We start from the raw sequence: 13693 nt of genomic DNA, 5'->3' as shown, positions 1-13693 counted from the left end.
ATCTCATCCCAAAGATCTTTTCTTTCATTTGTTGTGCTTTTAGCATAAACAAATTAACAAAGGATCCAGGATCAGATGGATAATTCTGGAGTTTGAGAGTGATAAGTTGCTTCTGATCTGCCATAACTTCAGTATGACCTAGATAATTCCAAAAGCACCAAATTTTACCATTGCTATTGGATATGCAGTGGTGAAATCCTAAAAATCTTTTGTAACCATTAATTTTACTTTTGTCTACAAAAGGTTGAAATAGAGCAATAAAAACCACTTTGTTGATTTTGACAAGTTTTTTTTAGTCTATGAACAGCCTTTTTGGATCTCACCCCCCTTATATTCCAGAAGATTGTACTAATCATTGGATATTAGGAGGTAGAGTTTTTGTTTGTTTCTTTGATTTTTTTGACAGGAACTGGCCTTTGAGTTGGCCTGTTTCGTCTTTTCGCATTGTCTGCTCCTTCCCCTTTTCATTGTTATGGAAGTTGCATCTTGATCATCAGTGTTATAACCCTTGTTTTTGCTTCTGATGCTATTTTTGCTTCCCTGCTTGCTTTGTGATTCATTGTGTTGGCTGTTGTGATTCTGAGTTGTAGATTCCTAAGATTCTACTTCATGTGTTTGTCCTGTATCCTCCTTCTGAACTTCTTCATTGTTGTTACAATATTTCTTCTCACAGTTGAGATCAATATAGATATTCATGGCCTCCTGACTCTTGGATTCACCATTGGAACTATAGGCCACCTCCTCTATTTTGTGTTGTTCTTGTCTTTGAATGTCCTGACTATTATTGGTATTGCCATTTCCTTTAGCTTGCATTGTTTCTTCATGTGTCTTGGTGTCTTTTTCCTCTCCCTTCTCCACAACTTCTCCCTCATCCTCCTTTTCTTTATCCCTTTCTTTGTTTTTCTCCTCTATTTGATCAATAGATACATCATGCTTTTCCACCAGTGGATAGTTCTCTTGTATCATTTAACAGTGGTATCAGGAGGTTTAGCCTTGAATTTGACAATGTTTCTCTTTTGAGGAATCTTATTTTTCTTTTTCTAGTTGGCCTTGGACTTTTTCTATGTATTAATGGCATTTTTCTGCTTCTTATGATAATTTCCTTTTTGATCCATCTGGTCATTGTTTCCATCTTTTCCTCCAACCTTCTCTTGACTGGTTTCTTGTTGTTTGTCTTTGCTTCCCTATGCTTCATTGATATGGTTATTCTCTTTTTCAGCTCTAGTATTCAAAGAGTTTCCTTGGTTCACTTTTTTATTTACCCCTGCAACATTTTCCTTTTGCTGGTTTCCCTCTTGCTCACTCTTTTGACCATCTTTTTGTTTAGCTTCCTTATTTTCCTCAGAGTTATTGTTCTGAGTCATTATTGATGCATCCTTTCTCATGTTTTTTCTCTCCAGTACTCTACATTCCATCATATAATGCCCCAATTTCTTACAGTGTCTGCAGTATTTTGGTATCCCTTCATATTCAACTTTTTGATCAAAACCAGTCTGAGGATCCTTGTCTTGAACTATTCCTATGTATATGCTTTCAGGAAGAGTTTTTAGTAGATTAACTTCTACTCTAACCTTAGCCATACTTGGCCTTGTTCTAGAAGTAGTGGAAGCATCAAGACACATAGGTGTTCCTATCAATTTAACTATTTGACTAATGTAATGCCAGTTATGGAGGTGGAAAGGTAAACCTAGTAATAACACCCAGGCCAGAGCAATTGGTAGATCCTCCTCCGGCTTGATGTCCGGCGACCATTTCTGCAACCACATTTACATTTAATCTATCTCGATGACCCTTCTATATCGAACCGTCTTGAAATCATCTTCAATGTTCAATTGAATGAAAACATTAAAGTTATCATACACCCCAATTGTACCAGTGCCTTTAAGTTTGATTCTTTCTTTGAATTGGGACCGAATTCTGTCAATTTGGGGCCTTGGCTTAACAAATCTCCCAAATAAAGTATATCGTCAATTCTCTGCCATCTGCCCATTATAATCATTTGCATTGAAAAGCACTGCTGGTTTTCCGTTGTGATTGGATTGAACATCCTTAATCTTTTCAATGTCGATGCGGGTCGAAATGTTTGAGCTCGATGGCCTTGTTGGGTCAGTTACCTTGTTTGCATATGAAAGTTTGCGGTGGGATTCTTTGGGTGTTTGTCTTGTTTCATCTATAGGAGTATTTCCCCCCATCGGAAGAGGCGGCAGAGTGCCTTCCGGCAGCTCCATCGACTGGAGCGTGAGTTCACTCTCCAAGAGAGTGACAATTAATAGCCGTTGGTAGTAGAAAAGTAGGAGAGAGAAGAGATTTTTTTTTTTTTGACCAACTTGAGGGAACTACCCATTCATACTCACTTACTGTTTTTTCTTAAGAATCAACAGTTTCTATTTTTCTATTAAAAGATGTTTATAGGCATTAATTTTTAAACTGATAATTATGAATATATCCTCACTGGCTATATCGTTCCATTTAATTTACCTCATGCAGAATGCAAACATTCAAATAAAAGACAAATTTCGAGACTTGGAATATGTACGTAAATTTGGAAGAACTTAAGTTAATAGTAATTTAACTAGCTTTCATTTAAAAAAAAAAAGAGAGAGAGAGCTTAGGAGAGTTTGAATCTTGTTGAGTAAGGGAATACTAGTAGCTCAGTACGTGGCATATCATGGGTTTTACTATTTGGCTCACCGAAGCATTCCGCACTAGTTTGTTACTTCCTCGTCCTAATTTATTTGACATTATTTCACTTGGCATAAAATTTAAGAAATAAAGAAATATTTTTGAAATTTGTGGTCTTAAACAAACTTTGGTCTTTTATGTAGTTATAAATCATTTCAATAAGGTAAAGGGTAATTTTAAAGTTATGTTGTTTCTAATTATAAAGAGGTGACATTTTTTTCTAATACAGACTAAAAAAGAAAGTGCACCACAAAAATTGGGACAAAAAGAGTTATCCTTTTAACTTTCACCTAAATCCTCGTTGTGCTTGTTACAACCCTCCTGCCCCAACCAAAAAATATGGACATTACTTTGTATAACATATCGGAAACGTATATTTACGATTTAACTTGTATTCATTGATTATGTGATGAGATTCTTATATGATTAATGCAATTTAGCCTGTTACAGAAGGTCATTTTACTTATCTTTTAGATTACTAATGCAAATTATTATAAGATAGTTACTTATTATCTTTCAACGGACATGGAAGCTAAACTCTTTTCCCTATAGGCGAATGTCTCGTATGCCTCATGGAAACCAAAAAATTGTACTTTTAACCATTCTTTTCATATTCTGAAAAATTGGATCTGAAATCAACTTACACATGTGGAAATGCCAAGATTTCATTTTAAGAGAGAATACAAATTACATTTTACACATAACAAAAATAAAGTATACCAAACCCCTTTGGGTACTGTTACATGCACGTGAGAGACACGTATATTCTCTAACAGTGCTATGACCCCGTCCAATGGGCCTAAATCCATCTACCCGACCCGGGGGCGGGGTCTGAGGCACTAATGGAACAGGACTTGGTGGTGTTGGTGCCATTGGTGTTGCAAGTGAGGGCTCATTGTCAAATGTTTCCTCCTTTGCGGCATAAACAAAATTCGGGTTTTCACCATGATTTTTTACCCTCCTAGTATCTCTTTTTGATGCCACAATGTGACTATGAGGACCCGAAACATCATTTATATGCTCAAACTTCATGAATCGTCCCTCGATTGATTGGATAATGTGGGAGAAGAACATTGAAAAGAAAAGGTAAGCAAGGATAATTACCTTTGTTTGAGCCATGAAGAGAAGTATTGGAGATATAGAGAAATATATGAATTGATAGTGGATGCTTAATAAACTCTTGCACCTATAGTATTTATAGCAAAACATGACATGATTACATGAAGGTTACTGGTCCACACTAGTTGGAGATTCTCATGTGAGTTAAAAAAAAAAGATTAGAGATACAGTAATTACATTTTCCTATTCTTTAAAAAACGTGAATATAATATAATGCGTGGTACGTAAAAGCTGCAATGCTAGTCTGTCCTCCGTGTTCTTAAGCCATGCAAGATTTTATGGAGCAATTTTTTGAAGGCGGTGTTCGAATCAGTTTACGCGTGCTAATTAGCTTTACTTCCAGATGAAAAGTTTTGGTGTTCACAATAGTCATGTCGTCAAATCTGTTTGAAGTTAGCATCATTATTATCAGTCCACCGTTAGGGGTGTGCATACTTTGGTAAATATCAAATTCTCATACTGAAATCAAAATTTTGATAATTTGATTTTAATAATACGGTATTTGATATGTAATTTAAAAATATTTGATATTCAGTATGGTATCCGATATGTGCAGAAAAATACAAAAATTGTTCTATAGAATACAGATTAGGCAGACATATTTTTATGTGTTGTTTCCGGTCAATGCTAGACAATTGCCATTCATTTCAAGCATGAAAGTTTACCATTGTCAAAATCATAATTCTCCATCGTATTTAAGTTGATGTCGAACAAATTATGATTACAGATTTACTACCCACACAAACGAAATCAAACTTAAAAATATAGATCGTACCATACTGAACTGATTCGGCATAGTAATGATAAAGCACTGTTAAAAACTAAAAATTAAAATTATCGAACCGAAATTTCAAAACCGTATCATACCGTACGAAGTACCCTATTAAGAACACCCCTACCCAAGATTAGGTGAATTTAATCTTGCAATTGAGTAATAGTATCATTTTATGCGATAAAATAAATGGGAAACTTTCAAGGGACATATTGGAGTTGAGAGAACCCACGGTACGTACATGGTACCATTAAAGTGTTGTCATTTATATGCGCTCCCACTGACAACCCGCTTTCTACTTATTTTTAGTTTCAGTGTAAGCATGCTTACAGCTTTCCAACTGGAGATTCCGATCGATTTTGTATTTTTTTGTACTTTGCAGCCAACAAAGTTAAACACCTCTTTGCAACTAGCAGGGGCTAACCTAAAACTAGTACTTTAATTTGTACTTAGAGCTAGTTTATTTGACCTTGAAGTAGTACTGTTGGTGGAAGAAAAATTTGTGTATTTGGAGTCGACCCATCACAGACTCACAGGGTCAAGATTTCAAGGATTGGTCTTAAATTAAATCTAAAATTGTTTACTAATTCCTTCTGCATTGATGCACTTCTTGCCGCCACTGATCCCGAATATTATAATTTTCCATTGGAATTTATTACTCCCTCAATTCCATTTTATGTGACACAATTACTATTGACGAATCAAAGGAGTATTGTTGCTCCCAAACACACACGCAAGTATACATGGTCACCAAGTAACATAGTGACCTGTAAAAGTCGGATATCGTACCCACAAAAACCTATGATCAACAATTCAACAAGAATTCCCTATTATGACTAATTATGCAAGTAAGAAAGAAGCTATGTGATTGTTTTGTAAACTAATGCGAAAAATAAATAGCTAACTATTTGAGCGAACAATTTGTAACAAACGGTTGTTTAAGACTTGAATTTATCATAGAGAGATGAGTATTCCAGGGTCGTGGTTGGTTCGCCAGTGGTATTAAGTCTTTCAAGTATCTAAACCTAGCAAGTTTATTCACGATTGCTAATTAACCGGATTATTAATCTCATACATTCTTCCGAACTACTATTCGCCCATTCAAAACAGTTCGCCGCCTATATTACTATGGAATTGACCTGTTAAGAACACAATTCGTCCACAATATTTAATTGAATGCGGCGACTAAGTATATTCCTATCCTAGCCCAACTATAGGGATAATCAGATCTCTCTCTCTTTACTTCTTCTCTAATCTAATAACGTCTTTCCCAAACACGTGTATTAAATAGTAAATAAAACTCGAATGTTGCGCAGGCAATCAAGCAATTGAGAATAGAAGTAAAGAAACAATCGTATATAGATAAATTACTAAGATGAAAATACTTGTCAAACGTCAATATTCATGGTTACACCACAACCCTAGAACTAGAGAGTTTAGCCGCTCCTAATCGGATTACAACAATGGAATTTCATGGTCGAATCAGGAAAAGATGAAATAATGAAGGTAAAAGAGATAACCCTACGATGATAAGTCGTACTCCTTGCTCTCTGTGAAATAATACCTCCGTCCACCTTCAAAAAAGACCAAGGGTTCTATTTATAGTATCGAGAAATAACCCTACAAGGCCCATAAAAAACGGGTCTAAAAATTGGCACAAGTGCATTTTTATCCAAGCTGTTCGCTGAGCTTCCCCTAAAGCTTGAGAGGGCCTCGCTTTGAGCCAAGCTCAGCGAGGCCACTGGTCACTTTTACACTTAGAAAAAAGTCCTGGAACTCTGCATTTTGGAACCCTTCCCTCGCTGAGCGAGGGCTAAAGCGAGCCCTCACCTCGCTTTGGCTTGAGTTCGGCGAGGGTGTGGTCTCGTTTTACACTTGGAAAAATTCTTGGAACTTTTGCATTCTGAACATCCAACCTCGCTGAGTGAGGTCTAAGGCACGCCTGTGCCTTGCTTTGGACTAAGCTCAACGAGGTACACCACTCTTTTCATACTTAGGATAATTCTTACACGATTTCAATTTGAGCATTCCACCTCACTAAGCGAGGTGCATGGAGGGGTTGTGCCTCACTGTGGTCTCAGCTCGGCGTGGTACTGACTCCGTTTGACACTTAGACGATTTCACGTGAAATTTCCATTTTTGTCTGAATCACCACGTTATTCCTCTCAAAGTGCCTGATCCCAACAAACACACATGTATTAGTTTATAATGCAATATCAATGATTAGTTAGGTGTATTTAGCTTAATTCGTCCTCTAAACAAGGTAAAATATAGGTAATATACGGCGATTAAGCATATAATACGCTTAACATCATGTATCTCTTTGACCGTGATAAGAAATAAAGAATGAAGAGAAATGAAGAATGAAGAGAAGTTAGTGAAGTTAGTTAGGGCATCTTCAAATTGCTATTTTCGGATATACAATTTAGTCCCTTTTTGTTAATTAAGTATAAGTTCCTTTAATTGCACTTTAGTCCTCAGGTGTCAGCATCCTATTGGACACCGGATAATAGTTAGTTGCATATCTTTGTCTTCTTACGAGCTTAGTATAGTATATTATATTTGATGTATTGTTCTCATTTAGCATTTCATCAATGAAATATCCGCTTTTACTTTTTCTAGCATAGTTTAGCTGTAGTTTCTTCTTTCTTTTCGGCGAATCCATTTGGAAACAGTGGTATCAGAGCAATTTATTAGCTCTGTGAGAGCTTATGGCCAACAATTTGAAAGAGATATGACTCTTCTACAGAGGATGTAAATGGCGATGACAAACTTTACCATCAGGTAGGACCAGTTGGAAGCAAATCACGAGCGGGCTTTCAGATGCCAAGACCAGGTCTCGCGTGTGTCACGACCCAATCTAGCTAAGTTGCGCGGGCACCTACCTTTCCCACCTCGGTAGGCGAACCCTTATCCCAACAATCTCAAATACATGAATTAATAAATAAATCAGCGGAAGAGATAGAAATACGTAAGTCTGACACAATATTAGATAGAATATGCTGAATACATCAAACCACCCCAGAAATTTGTCTAGTCATACAAGAGCAACTAACTAGAATCTACGAGTCTGAAAATATCAATAATACATCAATAGTCTGAATGTGTCTCGAAATAGTAAGTAAGACATAAAATAAAGGAAGAATCTCCAAAGCGGCGGAAGTCGCCGTGCTCACCCTGTAAGACTTTAAGCAGCAACTCTCGCAGCACTATCATCCATGAGAAGCAGAGGTCGATCCTACTTGGAACTCTGCATTCATAAAAGAATGCAGCAACTGCAGGTCAGTACAAACAACAAGTACTGGTAGTTATCATTGGCCGACTAAGTTTAGCTAACGCATATCAGGTCAATAAAGTAAGATAAACAGGTAAATCAACAAGGTATAAGTCAAACACAAGCCAGAATCCAAGTACACGTCATCACCTATGTTTAGCATCTAAACCCAATTGTGCCAAGTCTCAAAGTACTCAGTCAGAATCCGAATATCATAAGCACATCACAAGAATATCACAATAGAAGCCATAGTTCAACACAATGCAATAATGTATGAAATGTGTATGCAATGCATATATTGTGTACATATGTACTCCGATAATGAAACATCACATCTCGGTAGCACAACCCATGGGGGCCCGCGAAGTCTATGTACCTCATAGTTCCGGCAACAACCTCGGCAACCGCTACTTCACGATTGCGGCAACAACCTCAGCAATCGCTACGCACAACCTCGATTCTGGGACAACCACCAGATATCGGTCCTCACGTCACTCTCATCCAACTGAGCCCAGCTCATAACATTGTTTCCTCAAGTATCATTAATGTATCAACAATATATCATGAAGGATGAAAATGCGTGCAATGTATGAGTTCAATGTCAATAATCAGATCAATATCATAAGTACCACGCATGGGCACACCAACATTATCATGAAAAGGCTACACAATAAGCCATAAAAGAACACGATCCTCATATCAAACGTCAACAAGTAAGATACTACAATATCATGGTCAAGATATATTAATAGTCTCCAATATGTACTATTTCCACGTGGTATCAAGCCAACAACAATAGAACAAGATAAGTCACAACACAACGGGGTGGCTAACCCCAATCACACAATAGGGACCAACCTAAGACAATATCTAAAACTTCATACTGGAAGGTTTACATGCTTTCTCCGACAGTATCGTCTAAATATATGCTTCCCTAAACGAAGTCTCACCATAGGGTAAACCGTAACCTACCTGGAAGGCCAAACAACAATATCACCAACAATCACTCCTTATACTTCCCTTTCCTCTGAGGCTCGAGATAAAGAAAATTTAAGCACATTTGAATCAATAAATTAGAATCAAGAAGAACATCAAACGAACCCTACTTCTATTCAAGACCCAAATCCCAACCTATGAAATGGGTTTTATGAACTAGAAGGGTGAAATTAGGAATCTAAACGTTCCAACATGAAATTAAAGCTCAAGGTGATCAATTCCCATCAATAGCAAGCTAGAATAATCAACAATTCACTCAATTTCTGATTCTAGGCAAAACCCCCAATTTTGGGTATAAACCCTAACTTCCAATTCCATAAATTTAGCCACTATTTAGGAGGAATCATACAATAATAGGTTCTAGTGATCAATTCCATGCTTAATAGAGCTAACCCAACCAACAAATCATGATTTAGAAGCCTAGAAAGAATAACTCATTGAACCCACTTTATCTTCAATCACTTCATGAACTATCAAGATAAAGGAATTCTAAGATGATTAAGGACAATGGAATAGCAAAGGGATTAGAAGAACTTACCACCAAGAATATCCTAGAATTGCTCCCAATAGCCTAGATTTCGGAATAGTAATAAATGAGGGAATTTAACACTTCATTTAATGACTCAATTGCCCAATACCCGCTTCCAAGACCATCAGGCCACTTCAGCGTCACCGCTTCCATGACCATCAGGCCGCTTTGGCAGTCTCTTGACCGCGATAGCGGTCAAGCCAAAATTGAACAGGACGCTCCAGTGGCAGGGTGACCGCTATAGCGGTATCGCTGCCGCGGTGCTGGTGCCACCAAAGCGGGCACCAGACACCAAAATAACACCAAGTTTCACACTTTCAATCCTGAATTTTCGACTAACTTCCGAGGCCAACTGCTCACATACCAAATACATAGACACATATAAAAACATGCTACGAACGCACTCGTGGCCTCAGAATTTCCAACGGAGGTCTCATTGACTGAGTCAACCCCCGATACCTCAATTCCAACTTCCCAACCCAAGTCCCAAAATGCACCCGAGGGCATTGGGAACGGAACCAGATATGCACACAACTTCTAAATGACCATCCGGATCTCTCGGATTCGACGAATTTCTGAAAAGGGTCCGTTTACCCAAAAGTCAAATTTGAGTCAACTTTTTTCGCTTAAAGCCAAAATTTCCCAAAAAGTCACCCAATTCAACCCTGAACACCTCGGGAAGCATGTCAACGGTCCCCTCGGGTCAAAGGTGAGCTAACAAGCTAGGGGAAAGGTCAGAAAGTGCCGACAAGACTATAACGACCAAGTTGGTCGTTACAACGTGAGATAAGTAAAGTTATTGTTGGAAGAAAAAGACCAAAAAGGGGTAAGGAACCTATTAGGATCGGGCTACTCCGATGTGTTCCAAGAATCAGATTCTTAGAATTGTTTGCATAAGCTTTTTTTTTTTTTAATGAAAACCACCAATATGGTGGATATTAATTGAAAAATAAAAAGGTTTGTACAGAACTAGCCAAATAGGTAGTTAGAAAATAACAAGAAAACAAAGATGCAGCAACAAAATATACATAAAATAAAGCTAGAATTCCTGTAGTCTTGACTTGCATCCATCTATCTCATCTCCAAGCTCTAACCAGATGAAATGGATTCAAATCACTTGAGTTTTCTTTAGACTGCAGGTTTGTAGCCTCACTTCCTGAAATTTCCTGCTGCAAATGCAAAAGAACATATCCAATGTGTGTTGTCTTTGGTATATAGGCTGCATTTAGCCTCATCTGTTTAAGTTATCCAGCATGGGGATGAGTATGCATGCACACTAATACCACTCATCCTGAACTTCTCAAACAGCTAGACTAGATGCATGAAAAAGCTGTCCCACAGCCTTCCATCATACACATGCTAAAGAAAACATAAGCATCTAATCAACTCAGTTGCTTGAAACTCTAGTAGCTGATGCATATCTGATTCTCAAATTTGGAATCTGAGCCTTATCAATGTTCAATAGTTTCCTAGCCATAGAAGGTAGCTCTTGAAAAGTGTTAAATTGTTGTGTACCTGCAAAATCAAAAACATAGTTAGCTAAAAAATCTGCCAGGCAGTTTCCCTCCCTATAAATGTGCTCTACTTCAACAGTCTGCCCTTTTATCAATCTGTTGATGTCCTTTAAGATCATACTAATACACCATGGAACTTCCCATGTTCCTCTAATGAACATCTTCATGGCTAAGGAATCAGTTTCCACCAATAGAGGATACAGTTGATGATCCATACAATACTTAATTCCTTGCTTGATGACCACAGCTTCAGCAACTAAATTATTCCCATATGCAATCTTTTGAGCTGCTGCATATACCAGATCTCCATTATCATCTCTAATGCAAAAAGCCACTGAACTAGGACCTGGATTTCCTCTTGAAGCACCATCATTGTTGCACTTATACCAACCACTTGCAGGCATTCTCCATGTCACAGTTGTGCACTTCAGACTTGGTCTAAACTGTTCAAAGTAGTCAATAATATCAAGCCACTTATGAGGGATGTTCTGCCAAACTGGATACCTTACTTTGCATAGCAAGTGAATGTTCTGAGAAATTTCATTGATCACTCTATGCATAGACATTGAACCTCCATGAAGCTTTGTGTTTCTCCATTTCCATATTTGCCACATGATCATTCCTGGTACTGCTTTAATGATAAGTTTCAGCTTATAATGACAATTAGTATTCCACCATATTTGCACTGTTTCACCTGAGGGCAATTCATTTGTATACCAGCAGAACTGCTAAAAATCTTCCAGATATATTGTGCAACTTCACCATTTAGAAATAAATGATCAATGGTTTCCTGCTGTGGATTCCTGTAACAACAACACCTAGATACTATATTTATTCCAATGCTAACTAGCACTTCATCAACAGGTAGCTTAAACTTCCATAATCTCCATAAGAAAAAGGATATCTTGAAAAGGACCCCTTTTATCCATAGCTATTTATACACTGTAGAGATATGACCTTTTTGTCTAAGCAGATTCCAGGCACTTGAAACAGTAAACTTCCCAGAGCTAGTCATCATCCACCATGCCTTGTCCCACAAAGTTGAACTTTCCTTCATCAGAAGCTCCTCTTGAATATGATTAACAATTTCACCTGGTAGTAGTTGTTGTAGCTTATGGAAATTCCAATCATTTCCATCTAACAGTTCAGATATATCTTCCACACTTTCATCAATGGCTTGATCAGGTAATGTATAGTACAAAGCTCTTAATTTTGTCTAGTTGTCAAACCAGACATTAGCAGTTCCACTCTTAGTTTCCCACCATATTTACTGTTCTATACTATCTCTTGCTTCTAACATCATCTTCCAAGCCTGTGTACCTCCCTTTCATTGGACATACTGAGGATATTGCTTCTTGCAGTATTTGTTCCATAGGTAATTGGCCCATAGTGAGTTTGAGGTTCTAAAATTCCACCATAATTTAGCACATAATGCCTTTGACATATCAAACAAGGATCTGAAGCCCAAACCACCCTCCTCCTTAGGAAAAAACATATTAAGCCATGCAGACCAATGCCTAGATTTGACATCTTCCTTATTACTCCAGAAAAATTTGGCAAAAATCTGGTGTATTTCCTTGATAACACATTTTGGAGGTTTCACTATAGATAATAGATATATAGGGATACTTTGAAGTACACTTGATATCAGCACAACTTTTTCTCTAGGTGATAGCAACCTCCCTTTCCAAGCTTGCAATTTATCCTTCACCTTTTTAATAAGTTCAGAATAATCTGTTTTCCTCTCCTAGCATGAGAAATTGGGCATCCTAAGTACACAGAAGGAAATAAACCTCTTGAAAATCCTGAAGTTGCTGCCACCCCTTGTACAATATTCTGTGAAACTTTAGCAAACGTGTAAAAATAACTTTTCCTTTTGTTAATCAGCTGACCAGACACCTTCTCATAATCCTGTAACACCTTCATGATCATGTTTAGTGAATCATTGTCTGTTGAGGCAAAAATTATGGTGTCATCTGCATATGCCAAGTGGTTAAGATTGTCACTCCATTTTGGCATCCCATAACCTTTAAATTAAGAGATTTCAAACAATGAATTCAAGGATCTTGTCAGGACCTCTGCTAATAAAATGAACAAAGAAGGTGACAGAGGGTCACCCTGCTTGACACCCCTAGTTGAGTGAATGAAGCCATGAGGTTGACCATTAACTAGCACTGAGTACCAGTTATTAGCCAACAATCTCTATACTAAGTCCACACTCCTTTTTGCAAACCCCATCTTCCTGAGTACCTTAGTTAAAAATAACCATGATACTCTATCATAGGCCTTAGTCATATCAGGTTTCAAAACTACATTTGCAGGTTTTCCTCTCAATCTGATGTCAGACACAATTTCCTGAGTCAACAAGGCATTTTCAATGATGTTTCTCCCTTTAACAAAACCAGACTGATTAGCTGAGATTAGCCTAGGAAGAATATGATCAATCTTGTCATGTAACACTCTAGAGATTATCTTGTTTATGAAGTTGCTAAGACTTATTAGCCTCATATCAGAAAATGTCTCAACTTCATTCTTCTTAGGCAACAATACAAGGTTTGTGTGTGTTACAGACTTAGGAAGAGTATGACCCTCAAAGTAAGCCTTCACCACCTTATGCACATCAACACCAACTATATCCCAACATGACTGGTAAATACTGCTTGCTTGACTTCTTCAAGACTTGGACTACTGCAAAATACAACATTATCCTCCTCTGTCACCAGTTCTTGAATATGCTCCAATAATGAAAACTCATCCTGCTGAGGCTCTTGAGTGAATTGCTTATGATAAAAGGAAATTGCCTCATC

General features: G+C 37.6%; 1 protein-coding gene across 1 annotated transcript; it reads right to left on the bottom strand.

Moving 5' to 3' along the window:
- Window positions 1–1184: 1184 nt before the first annotated feature.
- LOC132620049 (uncharacterized) lies at window positions 1185–1766 on the bottom strand. Its single transcript, XM_060334774.1, has one exon. The coding sequence runs from the start codon at window positions 1764–1766 to the stop codon at window positions 1185–1187; it is 582 nt and encodes a 193-aa protein (XP_060190757.1).
- Between the last annotated feature and the right edge of the window lie 11927 nt (window positions 1767–13693).

The sequence above is a fragment of the Lycium barbarum genome, chromosome 11, assembly GCF_019175385.1.
Source record: "Lycium barbarum isolate Lr01 chromosome 11, ASM1917538v2, whole genome shotgun sequence".
NCBI lineage: Eukaryota > Viridiplantae > Streptophyta > Magnoliopsida > Solanales > Solanaceae > Lycium > Lycium barbarum.
This window is presented reverse-complemented; position numbering and strand designations above follow the sequence as displayed.

Excerpts from the sequence above, each read along its gene's own strand:
- LOC132620049 (XM_060334774.1), bottom strand. The coding sequence starts at position 1,766 with ATGTGGTTGCAGAAATGGTCGCCGGACATCAAGCCGGAGGAGGATCTA.